The sequence below is a fragment of the Embiotoca jacksoni genome, unplaced genomic scaffold (assembly GCF_022577435.1).
Source record: "Embiotoca jacksoni isolate LCO1_2020_lvr unplaced genomic scaffold, fEmbJac1.0.p SCAF_3, whole genome shotgun sequence".
Classification (NCBI taxonomy): domain Eukaryota; kingdom Metazoa; phylum Chordata; class Actinopteri; family Embiotocidae; genus Embiotoca; species Embiotoca jacksoni.
The window spans coordinates 16,966,095-16,981,894 of record NW_027185381.1 but is presented as its reverse complement, the minus strand read 5'-3'; the positions used below and the strand labels follow the sequence as shown (position 1 = coordinate 16,981,894).

General features: G+C 46.4%; 1 protein-coding gene and 1 non-coding gene across 2 annotated transcripts in view; one reads left to right on the top strand and one right to left on the bottom strand.

Moving 5' to 3' along the window:
* Window positions 1-1,558: 1,558 nt before the first annotated feature.
* Window positions 1,559-15,800, bottom strand: part of frmd4a (FERM domain containing 4A) — a 49,960-nt gene continuing 35,718 nt past the window's right edge. The window contains 14 exon segments of the mRNA XM_069161914.1: window positions 1,559-4,959; window positions 6,155-6,257; window positions 6,887-7,141; window positions 7,144-7,472; window positions 7,591-7,914; window positions 8,203-8,361; window positions 8,891-9,128; window positions 9,234-9,290; window positions 9,578-9,809; window positions 11,284-11,406; window positions 11,511-11,644; window positions 13,085-13,226; window positions 13,381-13,519; window positions 14,431-14,507. Coding sequence (XP_069018015.1) covers window positions 4,857-4,959; window positions 6,155-6,257; window positions 6,887-7,141; window positions 7,144-7,472; window positions 7,591-7,914; window positions 8,203-8,361; window positions 8,891-9,128; window positions 9,234-9,290; window positions 9,578-9,809; window positions 11,284-11,406; window positions 11,511-11,644; window positions 13,085-13,226; window positions 13,381-13,519; window positions 14,431-14,507 — 2,415 coding nt within the window. The 3' untranslated portion in view covers window positions 1,559-4,856.
* On the top strand, window positions 6,719-6,791 carry trnal-caa (transfer RNA leucine (anticodon CAA)). Its single transcript has one exon. It is a non-coding gene; the product is annotated as a tRNA-Leu (tRNA).

The following is a 15,800-nucleotide window of genomic DNA, read 5'->3' as shown; positions in this document are numbered from 1 at the left end:
GAACCTCAATTCGGGTCAGAATATCATTAACATGTGACTGATACATTGAGAAGGCCATGCTTTTTTGTGAAAGGGCATCGCCGGACTTTGTTTTCATATTTCGGACAGCGTGCAATATTTTTTTTCCATAATTTGCGGGGCATGCTATAGTATGACTTTTGTTTCATAATTTGGACGACATGTTGCATGTTGTCTGAAATAGGAAAAGAAAAGTATTACTATAGCGTGTCGTCCAAAATAAGAAAAAAAAAAAAAAGGTCATACTATAGCGTATGAGTGTAAATATGAGAAATATGACTGCAGCGCCCTGCTAATTTGACGAAGGAAAGCGGGTGAAGACAGAGAGATGTAGCGCTGGGTGTACATTTACAATAAAATGTGTTTTATTGTTGTTTTAGTTGTTCGAGTTTGAACCGGAGTATGTTATAGCCATGTATGGCCAAATAAAACCGTGTTGGAAGCCGTGTGGGTCGGTAAAACTCTAAAATGTGGTGAGGTCATCGCCCCGTCTGGACTTGGCTGCTGACAAGCTAAAGGTCATACCTAAAGGTCGTCCGAAATGCGACAAAAAAGTGCATAGCAATACATAAAAGTGATAAAAAGCCGCTAAGTGTAAATTTATGTTCCCGTTTATTACCTTTATTCCAAACTTATAGCCTAAACATAGACAAACAGCACACAGAGTACAGAAAAAGTGAAGAGTATTGTGCGTTTGAGAATTTCAATGATGGAGGATTTCATTCAGAATATAAAGTAAGGCCACACACACACACACACACACACACACACACACACACACACAGTCATGAGTGAAGAAAAAAAAAAAAAAAGAATCAGAGTGCAGCTACTTTCTCACGGCATGTCTGGCTAAAAGCTTCCAGCTGTTGCCTGGTTGGGAGAGCTGCTATGGGAACACACAGAATACAAAGAGTAACATGGGATTCATTAGTAAACGGACACAAGAACTTGTACGAATGAAAGCAGGATGATAATGTTGTGGGCGTCCTCACAGAACCCGACATTGGATTCTTTTAGAAATCACACACCGTCAGAAAAGATCACAACTATTGTTTGTTTGTGTGTGTGTGTGTGTGTGTGTGTGTGTTTGTGGCTTGCGTACTGGCGTTCACAGCAGGAGTGTACGTGTCAAGCCGTACAATCCGTTTGGTCGGATTTCTGCCTCTTCTGCCAACTTTTACACAAAGAAGGAATTTCCAGCGTGATCTGAGCGAGCAGTGACACATTAACTCCCAAATAAAAAGTTATTTAGTCGGACCCGTTTAATCTTGTGTCGTGACGAGTGATATCGTTTGTGTTTGGACAGTATCTTCCTTTTGACTCCACAGGAAATCCTCTCAGGAGGACCAGAGCAGAGGGAAGCGACTGAAGCCTTGATGTGATGACAAGAGACTGAGTGCGTCTGGAGGAGCGGAAGTGGTGTCACATTTGGGGATTCCCTTTGATAGGTTTGACCTGTACCGCGAGCTTTCAGCTGGACGGATCTGATCTGAGCCACGTGGAGGGTGTGAATCACTAAAGGAAGAAACGGACAAAAGCATTATCTTGAGAACATTCATCAATAATTTATTTTCTTACTCTCAAGAACCACCACGGCTTCTCATCTTGAAAATTCATCATCAATTTCCAACAACACAGTTTTGAAAAATGTAAAGTTACTATACAAATTCTTAATAGAAAAAAGAATAAATTAACTGTGGAATTCGTTTTTTTTTTGTTTTTTTTCTTCAAATCAATTCCACATTTTTTTCTACAACACCTTTAATGTCTTGTTACAGTTGAACAGAACTGATAAAATCGAGTTACATGCTCTATTGACTGGTAGAGGAAGTGTTCTACTATTAAACTGTCTGTTAAAATAAGCTTCATTTTGCACATCTGGTATTGAATCTATCGATAACAATGAAGAGATGTCCTAGATCCTACGTGACAAAGCAGTAACTGGTCTTTTTGTAGCACCTGAAAGGGTCGTTACAATGTCAGAACTTAAAAAAGAAACAATACTGGTTCATATAAAATGGAACATTGTTAAAACAATGAATGTGAATGTTAAAAACCCCACAAAACCTAACAGCGCCCCTCCGCACATACAGGAAAAGACTGATAAAATAGTTAGTTCATTTCTCTTCCGAGTATTACAAAAACCGCATACATTTGTATGGATCACAGAAAACATGTTGTTTGGGACTACGGAGGGGGAGGGGGAGGTGTCACACTTCTTCACAACGGGCTCAGAGGTCAGAGATTACAACAAGGTCAAAATGGTACTTTTGGGAAGGACGGGACAACACTATGGAACAAAATGTGCTGATGTTGGCATGAAGAAGTCGGACGCTCTCTTTAGGGTCTTCAATATTGTCCGTGGGTGTTGCAGGGCATGCATGGGATTGTGCCTTTCAGAGAGAAAAGCAGGATCGGACTTGGAATACAAGGTAACCAGCGACTGCTGGTTCAAATCCTGGGTAAAGATTTTGTCAAATTTGACCAAAGCATGGATGAGTAAGTTTTAGAGAAGCAACCATGCAGGGAGTGGGCTCAAACTTCTCAGTACAAATGGTGTAGAAAGTGGCAAACTACAGATCTGATAGCAGAGTGTAAAGGAAACACAGCTCTATGAAGCACAGGGTGAGTTACGTACCATTCCTCCTCTGAATGGTGCAAGAATATTGAAAACAATTTCCACTTCTCTCCGTCACCGGGATTTACAATTTGTCGTATAATTTTAGCAAAATGAATGTCTGATGAATTCAGATTTTGTGCGACAACAAAGACGACAACGGTGAGCATTATTTTGCAACATAAACATCCGTCAAGGGAAGATGAGGGATTCAAGGACAGCTCGAACAGATAGCTCGTTCCACCTCCTTCATACAAAACCAGGTGTGCTTTTCAAACCCTGTTCTGAATGTTTGATTGTTGACTGGGATGTGTGAGAAAACAATTATCTCTGTTTGAGAGGGTTAAAGATGTTTTTTTTTTCTTCTTCAGTTCTGGCTGAAGCTTCTCTTCTGCCCTGACTAAATCCACGAATGAATGGTTAACCTGAAATCATTGTCATTCAACACTTTGATAGGAAAACACACCAACTCCAGGTCCAGCCCTCAAAAGACACTGCTAATGTTGTGCTTTCAGACTGAAGTATGTTTTAATGAATTTTTCACCTGATGGCAAATTCAGCAAACGCTCGTTCAGCGACTTGTGGCTACTGTGTCATACTGCTGCTTTATACAATGGCTTTAGACCGTGGGGATTCGACGGGGTATGCGGCTTTAATTAGTGTCGGTACTAAATTACAGAACAAATGTAACGCATTTGGAACCGATGAAGGTCGATCCGGGCGCTCCTGTCGTGGATGGACAGAAAGACGAGAACACGGTTCTATAGAGGGACTGACAAGATACCCGGCCTGGTGAGAACCGGTGTGGAGCCGTGACCACAACAGAAGAAGAGACGGGCGATAAAAACAAGACGCTGCGGAGACGTGTCACCGAGCGGCCTAGACGTCAAACCACGGCGCAAGTGATGCCAGAAGACGTCAACGGTCATCTTTCACTCGTGAAAATCCAAAACTGTGAGAAGCTGGAATCAAAACATCTCGCTTCTCTACAAAGTTGACTTGACGTGGCCCCAACGACACCCCCCAAATGACCCTTCATCCGACCCCCCGCCTACGCTCCGGATCAAGTACTTATCTCAATCCACCATGTGGCCAAACAAACCGTTGTGGACAGAGAGAGAGACATTAAATAAACATGGTTTATAAAGTCACTGAAGAAAGCATAGATTAATGCCAAATCCAACAACCACAACTCCAAATTCTCCCTACGGTGCACTAATGACCCTTCACTCCAAGCATCAGGCAGAGAGCAGAGCAAGGTGCCTGCTTCAATTCACTCTGTGGATTCAACCAAGTTCATAGACATTGTACAATGCGTGTTATTGCTATAGTCCTCGTCGATATTCCAGATAGCGTCCCAGAAACCGTCCTCCTCTTGTCGCTGTGAATTCCCTCCCCACACGGTCGACTGCAGTGGCGCCAGCCCAGACGGACTCTGGTGTGACCAGTCGATCCAGCTGCTGTCTTTGATTGTGGATTAAAACCGGGAGGCGTTGAATTTGTCATCCAAATAGTTTGTGTGTCCAGATGTTTGTGTCATCTTCTCTTTTTATAAATACGCAGGGAGGAATAAAGAAAAAAAAAAAGAAGAAAAAAAAAAGAAAAAAAAAAAAAGACAAACAACACTAACACGAATAATGAAACGCAACACAGTTCATTGGGGCCTAGAAGTGGTGTTTTAGACTGGTGGCTCAAATCCAGCAGGTATCCTCTGATTTGGGTGGCAGTGCACTGGAGTGAGTAAGGTCGGGGACCAAAGATGAGATATGATGCAGATCCTTGGAAAGGTCCGGTGTTGGTTTCGTTGACTTGTATGTTTGATATTCTTCTGTGCTCTTCCCGTCGCTCGTTTCCCCTTTTTGCCCCGTTGCGCGAGTGCCGCTGAAGGTGAGAAAAGAAAGGTCCGCGGGCCGCTGTGGGGCAACAGTTCATCAGCTGAGGTGGCACTTCTCAGTCTGTCCTGTGAAATCGGCCCCTATCAAGAGCCCGGGCCAGCGTGTCCCCGTCCAGCCGAGCTGTAGTAGGCGGGGGCATGACAAAGAGGTGGTGAGATTTAGGGAGGAGGAAGGCTCACTTGTCCAGTCCGTCGGTCTGGCCAGGGCGGGGTTGTTTTGCAGGGCTTTAAGGATGAGGTTGTTGGTTGTTGATGGGTAGAAGTGAGGGACAGTGGACAGGCAGTAGGAGAGGGCGACGGGACTCTTCTAGGCCCCGTGGGAAGGTCTCAGACCAGCGTTCCAGGTTTGGCCTTGTCTTGTCCGTACCACTGCACATCCGCCAGCTCTGAACACAAGGGGCTGCCGAGAAAACAGCCGTCGCCGAACGACCTGCAGAGGAACACAGACCACGATCACACCGACTGCGCAACACCGGGTTATTTCGAAAGGTGATTTAATCAAACGTTTTAAAAAATACTGGAGTCCGGACGCTGCTGGGTCTTTACGTTTGTTTAAAAAAAATGTTCCGTACATGGTTAAGTTGTTTTATTAGTAAATCCTGCCGGGGGCGGGCCACGGCGATGCATTGCAGTCAGAACACAGCAGAGCACATGCAAAAGATCAGATACAGATGCAGCCAGAGAAGGAGGACGTGACACGCAATACCTCCACCGTCATGGAGCAAGAAACGAACACCCCCCCACCCCCTCCCCCCAAAGTGGATGATATCAGCCAGTGGTAAACATGTTGCATTTCTTTAAGTTGCGTACAGATACATGTCTATGAATATAAGATTTGTCCCTCATGTAAGTAACATCATAAGAAATTTTTGCTTAAAAGTTTTTTTTTTTTTTTGCACAATCTGCGTACGGTGCTGCTCTTCTCCCCCCCCCCCCCCCCCCCCCCCCCCCCCCCCCCCCCCCCCCCAACGCTACACTAGCTTCAGACCACAGGGAGGCCGAGACCGCAGACGGTACCTCTATGCATCAGAGCTGGGCTGAGGGGGAGACTGACAGACGTCCTCAGTAGGAGAGCTGTCTGCTGTGCCTCTAAACCAGGAGAGAAAGGACACACACACAAAGAAAGGAGGGTTAGTATAGACGGAAAGACGGACAAAGAAGAAATGACAAATATTAAGCGATGAGGAAAATTTTCCACGAGGAAACGGTAATCGGAGAGAGAAAAGAACGAGAGACAAGACAAAAACGGGAGGGAGAGCGAAGAGAAAAGGAACAAGAAGTGCGGCGAGAGAAAAAAAAACAACCAAAAAAAACAACATTTGCAACACAAGCGGCAAAACAGGATGCAAAGTAAAGAGGAGAGATGTATTTTGAAAAGGGTTTAAAAACGGCTGTGAACCCCCGAATCACATTAACACCCTTTTAGAATTAGTTTGAAGGATGACGAACGATGTTGGCGGACACGGGGAGATCGGACAGTCAAAGCCTGCGAGTGTTGTTACGTGTGACGGAGAGAAAGAAGCCGAGAAGCCAAAGACGCAGTCGGTCCGAGGTTCGCGTCCGAAGTCGAACACCTCGGCGACGAGGTCGGCTGCTGTATGTTGCGGTGACGGCGGGTCTCTTACCCGCTCTGCCAGTTGAGGATGTGCTGCGGGCTACAGGGCGGGGTGGGGGTGGCTGCGTGTTCGCTGGAGGGCGTCATACTCCTCTGGCTGTGAGGGGATGCGGCTGCGGAGGAGAACGACAGTTAAGCAAATGACGGAGGCCGCGGTTCGATGTCGCAGCGGAGTCGTTGAACCGCGAGCCTCGCTGGTGCAGCGGGTTCGACGCGTTTTCCGCCTTCATCTCCACCCGACTTCACACGCTGCACGTCGGTCTGATAACCCCCGAGGGTTGTCATTCACGTAAAGCCACGCTGGATGCTCCCTCTCTGGGCATTTTAACTGATTGAAATTTGAAGAATCTAGTTCGGTAGGTGGGACCTCCAAATGCACACAGCAATAACGGCGCCTTTTCGATGCAGCGGTGGGTCAGTGTTATAAACTAAAGATCACGAGTTCAAACCTTTCAAGAGGCATTATTTCTGTTTTTTAATTCTACGGTACATTTGCCCTCACACTACGTTAACGTTTAAGAAAAATGAAAAACATGTTTAAGTCTGAATGCACGAAGATAACAGTAGTTTTCAAGCCTCGTTGGTGCAGTAGGCAGCGCGTCAGTCTCAAAATCTGAAGGCTGTGAATTCAAGCCTCACACGGGGCATGTGTTTTTTTTGTCTGTTTTACAGTGTACATTGAATATCTCACATTTGATAGAATATAAACGGGGTTTAATGAGAAGAAAACACGAAGACCTACCTGGTGAGCCTTTGGCGAGTGTCCCTACTCTACTCCCTCGGCCATGTCCCAGAGTGCCTTGCTGTGATCCAGTCTCGGAGGATGTGGATCCTGAATGCGAGTGACTCCTCTCCTTCAGGCTGCCCGAAGACCTCTGGTACCAGCACCGCAGCTCTTCAGACACCGCTGCCCTCCCCCCTCCTCCGCCTCCACCGCCCTCTCGCCCCAATGACGGAGTCCGTACGATCTGAGAGCGTGACGGCGTGAGTCGGCCCGCTCCCCTCTCCTCCCTCCTCCTCCCCCCCAGGCCTCTTTGTACAGTCCCCCGGCCGTGTAGGAGCTGGAGGTCTTGAACTGAGCCTTCACGCTGTAGTGGCCCTCCTGATCGCTCTCCAGGCTGCGCACCACCACAGGGTTGGGGCTGCCCTCCACATATAGAGGGTACTCCTTGATGCGGTACTGGGAGGAGGGCTGGCTTTGACTGTGGAGGTAGACTCCATGGTGTCCCCCTCCCATTCCACCTCCACCCGAGCCGCCGCCAGAGCCATTCTTAGCTGCCAGGTTTGGCATCGAGCCAGAGTTCGAGGAACCCAAGTGACCTGCAGACCTGGAGAGAAAGAAAACAGACAACGCACGTGTCAATATCACAGAAACGTTCGTTAAAATGCGCATGGCCAAATAAGGATAGTTCAAGTCCTGAAAGCCTATTTGTCGACGCCCCTTACCTGTGCCTTTGCCTCTGCCTCTGCCTGGCTTTGGAAGGTGAGTCCTCTCCCAGAGTAGAGTAGTTCGGGTTGCTGCCAGGCGGTCCACCAGATGGGTAGTAATGCTCTGAGCTGCTTTGGCTGGTGCAGGATGAACAGTCGTCCAGTGGGTCAGAGCCATTGGAGCTGCGTCCGGGGCCGAGGAAGAAGTCAGGGCTGCCCAGGGTGTGCGGGTGTGCGTCGGGATCGGACACGAGCAGTTTGCCCTGCGACTCGAGGCTGGAGCTGCGGTTCCTAAAGTGCTGAGAGAGACTGTGCAGACGTGTGGGACTGATGTCCACTGACCTGTGAGATTGAAGCATGACAAAGAACTTCACGGTCAGGCAGACCAAGCGATTTCTATTACAGGAAAATATGTTTCGTATTCTTAATTTAGAAAATTGACAAGAAGCAAGAGAGGCGGATGGAAGGAGCTAAATGAAAGAAAAGCCCTCTCGCTTCATTCCAGCTGGGGAACCCCAATTACCCAGAGATGGGAGTCTTAAAAGGATTTTTTTTTTGGTGTAGTTTCAGTGCTGTTTAGCTAAGTGATAAACTGCAGCGTTTTGAATAACCACTAAACAGTCGACTGACCTGGTGGAATGTACGTAGTGTGGCGTCCTGGTCCTCAGGTCCGGGGTCGACGGCATGCTGGACTGAGAGTTCCAGTGAGGGAGGCTCCTGATGGGGCTGCTCTGCAGAGAGTTACTGCCGCCTGCCTCCGCATTGCCAGAACTTTGGAAACGCCTGTGGCTAGACAGAGGTGCGTTCATTAGAAATGTCATCATCATCTCCTCTCTCACATGCGACCCGAGTATGAAGTCCATCGATTCAGTAGCTGCGTGTGGCGGCTGCAACTCCAGTCTGCAATTCGACTTCCTTCACACACATTGCTGCTTATTTTGACTGGACTTACATTAAGATAATCACACCATGACAAGAACTTCTGCACCGAAATATTTATTGCAACGTTTTCGTCTGTCCGACCTTCGACAAGTGTATGGCTGATGAAGGTCGGGCGGACCAAAACGCTGTAATACACATTTCGGCAGCAAGTGAGACATCGTGTTGGAGTCTGTTTTATTATTTTCTAGTCGTAGCTCCCTCCGATGCACTTGCACCACATTCATGTGCGGAGCCTTTTTTCAAAAATATAAAGTACCTTAAATTCACTTTTGGTTGCTTACCGTTGAATAAATTAACTCTTGAGCCGTCTCGCACTTGTAAATCAATATAACGTACTTTATTTCGAAAGAGCTCGTGAAGATAAACTCCCTCTTACCTGGAGTGAGAGGAGCGTTTCTTGACTTTTTCATAGGGCTCATCCAGTGACGACTCACTCCACATCTTGGGTTTGATGGGGGATTTATCGTAGTCCAAGCGTGTGTAGTGCAGGTGTCGCAGGCCATCCAGGGATTGCGGCGGAGGGGGGCGACTGTGAGATGGTGGCCGTGGGGGGAGGCCCTTATGAGGCGATGCTACTGGAGAGAAGGTGGGGGTACCTGTAACTTGAGGATCATCTGAAACAAAGCAGTCATCGGATAAAGTCAGAGCCAGAAAAAGTACAACTACCGGTGAGTTGTCGCGAGAGTCTTTGGGAATGATGTGAACGATGGGAGACTCACCGTCATCCAAGACCAGCGCGTCAGACAGTGAGCTGTCTTCAGAACAAATATTGGCTTCTATAGGACAGAGAAACAAAAACAACAGGTTACAGATTGCACTGGAACTAAATCTAAAAGCCTAGAAGTGTCACATTGTTTATAAACCTGTATTTTATAAAACAAAACAAAAAAAAAACAATAATGTTGAAACTTGCTAGTTTCACTATCGAAAGGGAATTTATATAACTTCTCTGAAATGAACCTGAGAAGAATAGTGCTGTCTGCGGTGGCAGTTGCAGCCAATAGGAACCAAAAGACGTGAAAACAATTTCATTTTCCTGAGATGAATAGGAGTATATTGATACCTTCTATGATAAGCGATGCCCTCTGCGTAGGCTTCTTGCCAGAGCGCACCCGGTACTCATTGATGGAGTTCTCAATTTCCTGGAGCTTCTTCAGTGCGTTCAGATAAGAGGTCTTCCTCTGTTTCTTCAGCTTCTTACTGCTCACGTGAGGATCGCTGGCAAGACGCCTGGCTGCCTCCGTAATCTGGGACTGAATGGCAAATTCCCGCTCCAAACGCTCAAGCTCCTCTTCCTGGCACACACACACACACACACACACACACACACACACACACACACACACACACACACACACACACACACACAAACATGAGCGCAAACTTTGAATAACACGTGCACAAAGTTACCGGATCCGCTCACAGTTTTAGCAACAGAAATCGAGGAGCAATCCAAAAACAACAAGTCCCAGTTCGCCGACAGCATCTCTCCCATGCAACATATTCGGTTAGACACACAGAGACGGACTTGCCAGGGAAAACATACTGCGGAAATCATTTATCTGTGCTGCAGCTGCGCATTTTCTCACCACTGGATATTCTCTATTGAGACACCCTGTCCCCCAATAATAACACCCCTCCATCAATCCATCCTCTCCTCCTCCACAGCTCTCCTGACATTAGTGGACCAAGAAAAACATACTCTGTCAAACGGCAAATATATTACTTATATACTGTATATATATATATGTGGTATAGTATACTGTTGAATTGTACAGCACAAACTTGTGACTGTAATTACAGATAAGGAAATAAACTCAAGGCAGTCCTGCGCACGCGCACACGCACGCGCACACACACACACACACACACACACACACACACACACACACGTGTACAGCGAGCATGTAATGAGTTCATTCACATCTGAGATCACACACATGATTTCACTTGCCTCCAGAGGGACAGAACGATGATGTATTCACTTGGGTTGACTTCATATGAGACTACCTCAGTTCTGAGGAATCCCTTTCACTAACAATGGCTTCACACTACTGCCAGAGCGGCTTCTGTTTCTGTGAGTGTACGAGTTTAAGGTGCTCAGTGTAACACCTTTCTGCTTGCAAGGCAGTTTTGTGATATCGTGTCCCTGGATTCTTTTCAAGGCATACAACCTCAGCAACACACACCCACGCACACACATGCCTGCACACATACAGGCGCATACACAATCCTACTATCACCACTTCCTGTGGCGAGAACGGTGCCAGACTATATTTAGAAGCTCAGCTTCTCTGGAAAATCTACCCGTGGCACAAAAAGACAGCAGTACAACTACTTTCATAAGGTCCAAGATGTCTCCAATTGTGGCTTTTCAGTGTTCTCAGTTTCACTTGTTACTTAAAAATGAATTTCAGCAGGGATTAGTTACCCAATCGTTATGTGAATCAGCACCTCATGCCTTTTTGAGAGCATCAAGTGTGCAGCTTTAAATGAAGCTAATCTTGAACAACCCTTGATCTGTACTGTGTAACATATATCCTTTAAACACGGCTTTTGATCTATAAGGTCCATACTTTGGTCGTAATTGGATCACTAACGTTACAGCTTGCTTAAGAGGAGATAAACTCTCTCAGCTAATTCTGTATTTAACATATTCCATCTACTGCATCACAGCGCCACGCTGAGTTCATGTAATATTATATATTCGTACTACACCACATTTACAAGTGTGCTAAAGTGCGAGTAAGGATAATATTGGGGCTTCACCTCTCCCTTAGGTATAATTTTCTGCTCGTCCAGTTTGAAGGCAGTGCCGATCTTCCGTCTGACTGTGGGTGGCTCCTCTCCTGGATCCAGCGGATATTCCTTTGGAAGTTTTCCTGTCAGCTCCTGGAAAATATGAAGGTGGGCAGGGAAATAAAGTCAGAAAAAACAAGCTAGAAACTATTTCAATTTTCAAAATATTTGCCAATTTTGCCAGTGATTTCTCATACCGCCTCTCGTATGCAGATGTTCTTGAGTTCCTCTAGTCGCTGTCTTAGTGTTTCCTCCAGAGCTTCCTGCCTGGCCCTCAGGGCTGCCAGCATGTCCTTCTTAGCTGTCTGGGAGCTGTCCGATTCCTGAGAGCCTGCAGGGTGAAGACAACACAAGGTAAGGGCACAAAAGACTACTCAGGAGTAGTCTTTTGAGGCAGATTGTGGCAAGGAGGGAAAAACTGCGCGTGCACCTGCTAGTCTTGCAGGATGTTTACGGGGAAGTGAATGGAACGTTTCGATAAGGAAACTGAGTGTTAGTGGCGTGTTTGTGCGAGGGTGAGTGTTTAGAGGAAGGGGCAGTTTAGGACAAAGTCTGTGACGCACGTATCCAAGGCCCTGAGATGGTGCCAGTCTTGTTTGCAACATGCCTTGTTGAAAAGAACGCATACACTCCCTCACCAGACGCACTGCCAGTCTCTGTTGCTCTTTCAATGACACAGTGTGGTTCAATGTGCAGTCAAACATACAAACAATACAAAACTAACCACTGCTGAAAATGTTTTGTCACAAAGAAACCAAAAAATGCTCTCTATTGTTACGAGATACACCATATTTAAGTCCAGAGTTTCGGTTGATTTGCAGGTAAACAAATCTTAGCAGCAACCAACAAACTGAAACACATTCAGTTTGGTGTTACAGCCATGTTTCTGCAACATCTAATTTCCAACTATGAAGAGTTTTAATTTGATTAGAGAAACTTTACAATCTGGATGTGGCAATTTGAACAACCACAAACATGTAACAGTTCCTCTAACAAGAATGGAGAGCAGAAGAGAGAACGATGGAACGAGGAAAGATGAAACAGAAGAAAAAGCAATAAATCCAACTGAGACGAGCAACGGAGGGACAAAAATGAGAAGTGCATGGAGGACATTAGAACTGAAAGAGAACACTGTTCTTCCTTCCTGACAACAGTAATTGATTCGGTAAGGCGTGAAACACTCTAAATAACTGACCCTGTACTCATGTACAGAGACAAATTCTTGCTTGTTAAACATAAATGCTGCTGGTTTGGTCGAATGCATGTTGTTTTAAAAGTGAATAATACCTGACCAGGCTACAGTACTTGCGTTTCTCATCAGCCTAATTGCTGCGCTCGCTCTCACAGCAGAGAACACGTTCTACATGGCTGTCTGAGCTTAAAAGGGCATTTTCCTCTCAGCTCTAATTTTGGTTCATGTACAAATCTTCCTGTCTCACTCATTATTTGTTCAACATTGTTTTTAAAGGCTATGGCAAAGTTGTACACTGACCCGCTGCCCCCTTTCATTCTCTCGCACACTAAATTTAGAGGAGGCAGGGGCCTCTGGAGGATGAGTCTGTGTGACACGGACGGTGGGAGTGGTGTTCTGTACATACTGAAAGACATTGGGTGGGGGGTGTGTACAGTGTATGTGTGAGAACATTCAGCAGAGAATCCGTGGTCTCTTTCCAGCGGCAGCTGTTTCTGTCTCTCCAGTTGTCAACAAGACGTCTCATGCGAACACAAAGACTTTCCCCTCATGGTCTCTCTCTCTCTCAAACACACTGACCTGAGGAAAGCAGACTGCCACTGCTGCCACTGATAATCTTGCCCTTGCTGCCCATGTTGGCCAGTTTGGAGGTCTTCAGAGTTCCTGTTTCCGTGAGGTCGATGGCAATCTCACTCAAACTCCGCGCCGCATGGATCTTCGACTGAATAGGCAAGAGCGGAGAGGGTTTGTCAAACATCTTCAAGCTGTTTAATTACCACACCTGCTGACCATGCCTGTGGAATTTTGAGTGTCTCTTTTGCATTTCTTAACATGCCTGTGATGCTTTGACTTAATATCTTGTGGGACAGACTGACCTTGCTCTGCTTGCGGTCCAGGTAGAACTGGTGTTGGCTGATGGCCATGGCCCAGATGGACTTGATGAGGGCAGGACAGGCGTACCAGGTATGCACAGCAATGCCACTGTGACCAAACGTCCTTCTTGTTACCGACGCCCTACAGTAGGAGCGGACACAAGGCCTCCTTATATACACTGAATACAAAAGATGGCTACACAATTACAACAGTGAAAGTACCATCCGACTACTCTAGTGGCTACTGCTGCTACTAACAGGGAGAAAAAATATTGGAAGCCTGAGAGAACTGTGCTGATAGAGATACTTTTTGCAAAGCCACACACGATGTTCGCCATTGTTTACTCATCCTTATTTAAACACACATCTGTAGCTGAGCAACAGACCAGCTCACCCTAATGACAGCTTCCTTTAAAGAAAACACCACTGCTCTCTCTTTCACCCCGTCTCTCTTTTTTTTCCCATTCCCTCCCTCTGTCTGCAGAATAACACTCCACACATATACCCATGTTAAATAAACACAAGAGAGGTCACTTTCGCCGCAAAACAGCTATCGCACGGTCATCTATCCTTCTGTGATCAACTATTAAGTGTGTATGTGTGTGTGTGTTTGTGTGCGTGTGTGTGTGTGTATGTGTGTGTGTGTGTGTGTGTGCGTGTGCGTGTGCGTGTGCGAGAACGGCTGCACAAGTGCGTTAATAATCAGACTATCAATCTGTGTCAGACTCCACCAGGACATCCCCAATATCTTGCTCTGGTGCCAAGACAAATTCTGCAACCATTACTCAATTAGATTCTAATCTCTCTTTTCCTGCACTCTGCAGTATGCAGTTTGAGTCTTAACATATTCACATATGCCACTGTGGTAGTTTACAGTAAAAGCTACTGGAAGCTGCCCATAACTTTGGGAAGACTTTATCAGTTCCAGATATTAGCCACAGACCAGATATCAAGAGGAAAAACATGAAATCACTGAAGTAGGATGAGTAAAACACAGAAAATTAGACTGTTTTAAGAAAAGCACATTAGCACAGGTTTTTGATATAAATTTACCTCCTGGGGTCATGAACTTCCACTGAAAACTTCTTCTCTCTGAAGTAGAGATTCTCCAACTGACGCCATTGAAACACCTGAGGTTTAAGAGAAACAGACGCTCTTCAGGACTGCTCACAGAAAAAACATGTTTCACATTAAATCCATACAGCCTTCAGCCAGCTCTCTTCATTGTATGTTCCAATTTGTATTTAAAGATAATGCGATGGATGAGGAGAAGGAGGAGGAAAAAGAAGAAGCTGATAAAAAGGAGTTCAAAACGGAGGAGGGAGAAAGGCTTGGACCTAGTCTGGAGCTCTCTGATCAGGTCCAGACCAGGCAGTCCTGTCCACAGTGGATCCCAGCACTGGATGACCTCACTTTGGAGAAAGACAGTGTGAGCACGAGAAGGCTTCCTTCCCCCTGCTCGACTTCTCTTTTTTTCTCTTTTCCGTCCCCTTTATGAACCATCAGCTCCTCTATAAAAGAAGTCAAAGCCAGCGGGGCCAGAAAGTTTCCCTCTAGACATATTCCTCAGCATATGTATCTTAAATCCTCCCAGGCGCAAGGGAACAGAACGTTTTGAGGTGGTGGGTGTTCACCATCTGTAGGCATGTGCGCGTGTTGGTGGAGAGAAAGTGTGTGAAGTTAAGTTTCCTCCTCTCCTGGAGCTTCTCTGGGAGGGTTAAGAGGAGAAGGGGCGTTTATGCCTCCCCTTCTCCTGACCCCTCCTCCCTCCCTCTGGGACTATGCGTTTTGCTCTGGGCTGCGGTTGGGAGGTGTGTGTGTGTGTGTGTGTGTGTGTGTGTGTGTGTGCGCGCGTGTGCGTGTGTGCGCGCGCGTGCGTGTGTGCGCGCGCGTGCGTGTGTGTGTGTGTGTGTGTGCGTGTGTGTGTGTGTGTGTGTGTGTGTGTGTAATGAAGGGTCGAGGGGGGGGGTGGTGATAAAGGGGGGGAAAGAACTTTTCTGTGGCCCCGGCGATTGAAGTGCCCTGGCTTTGTTTAGTCAGACCTCTCTGCACACACACACAGACATTCACAAAGTCTGAGTCTGTTTCTTGTTAGTGAAAGAGCAGAGTGTGGGCTATTTCAGAACACGAGATGGCCTGCATCTATCAGCTGGAGCCGACATGCAAAAGCACACATACAAACCTCAGAAGAAGTAACAAACAGGAGAAAAGAAATCAAGTAGAAGACCCCCACAGTGACAGGAAAAAGGGAGGGAAACAAGGTAGGAACAGGTCATGGCCAAGGAATTTTAACAGCTTGGGAAAACAATGGACAGAAGTATGACAGGTAGGAAAAGAGAGGTGGGGGAGAAATATTATGTCAAGAGTGTGTAAACGCAATATAATGTAAGTATTTATGCACTGTATGTGTGCATGTGCGTGCA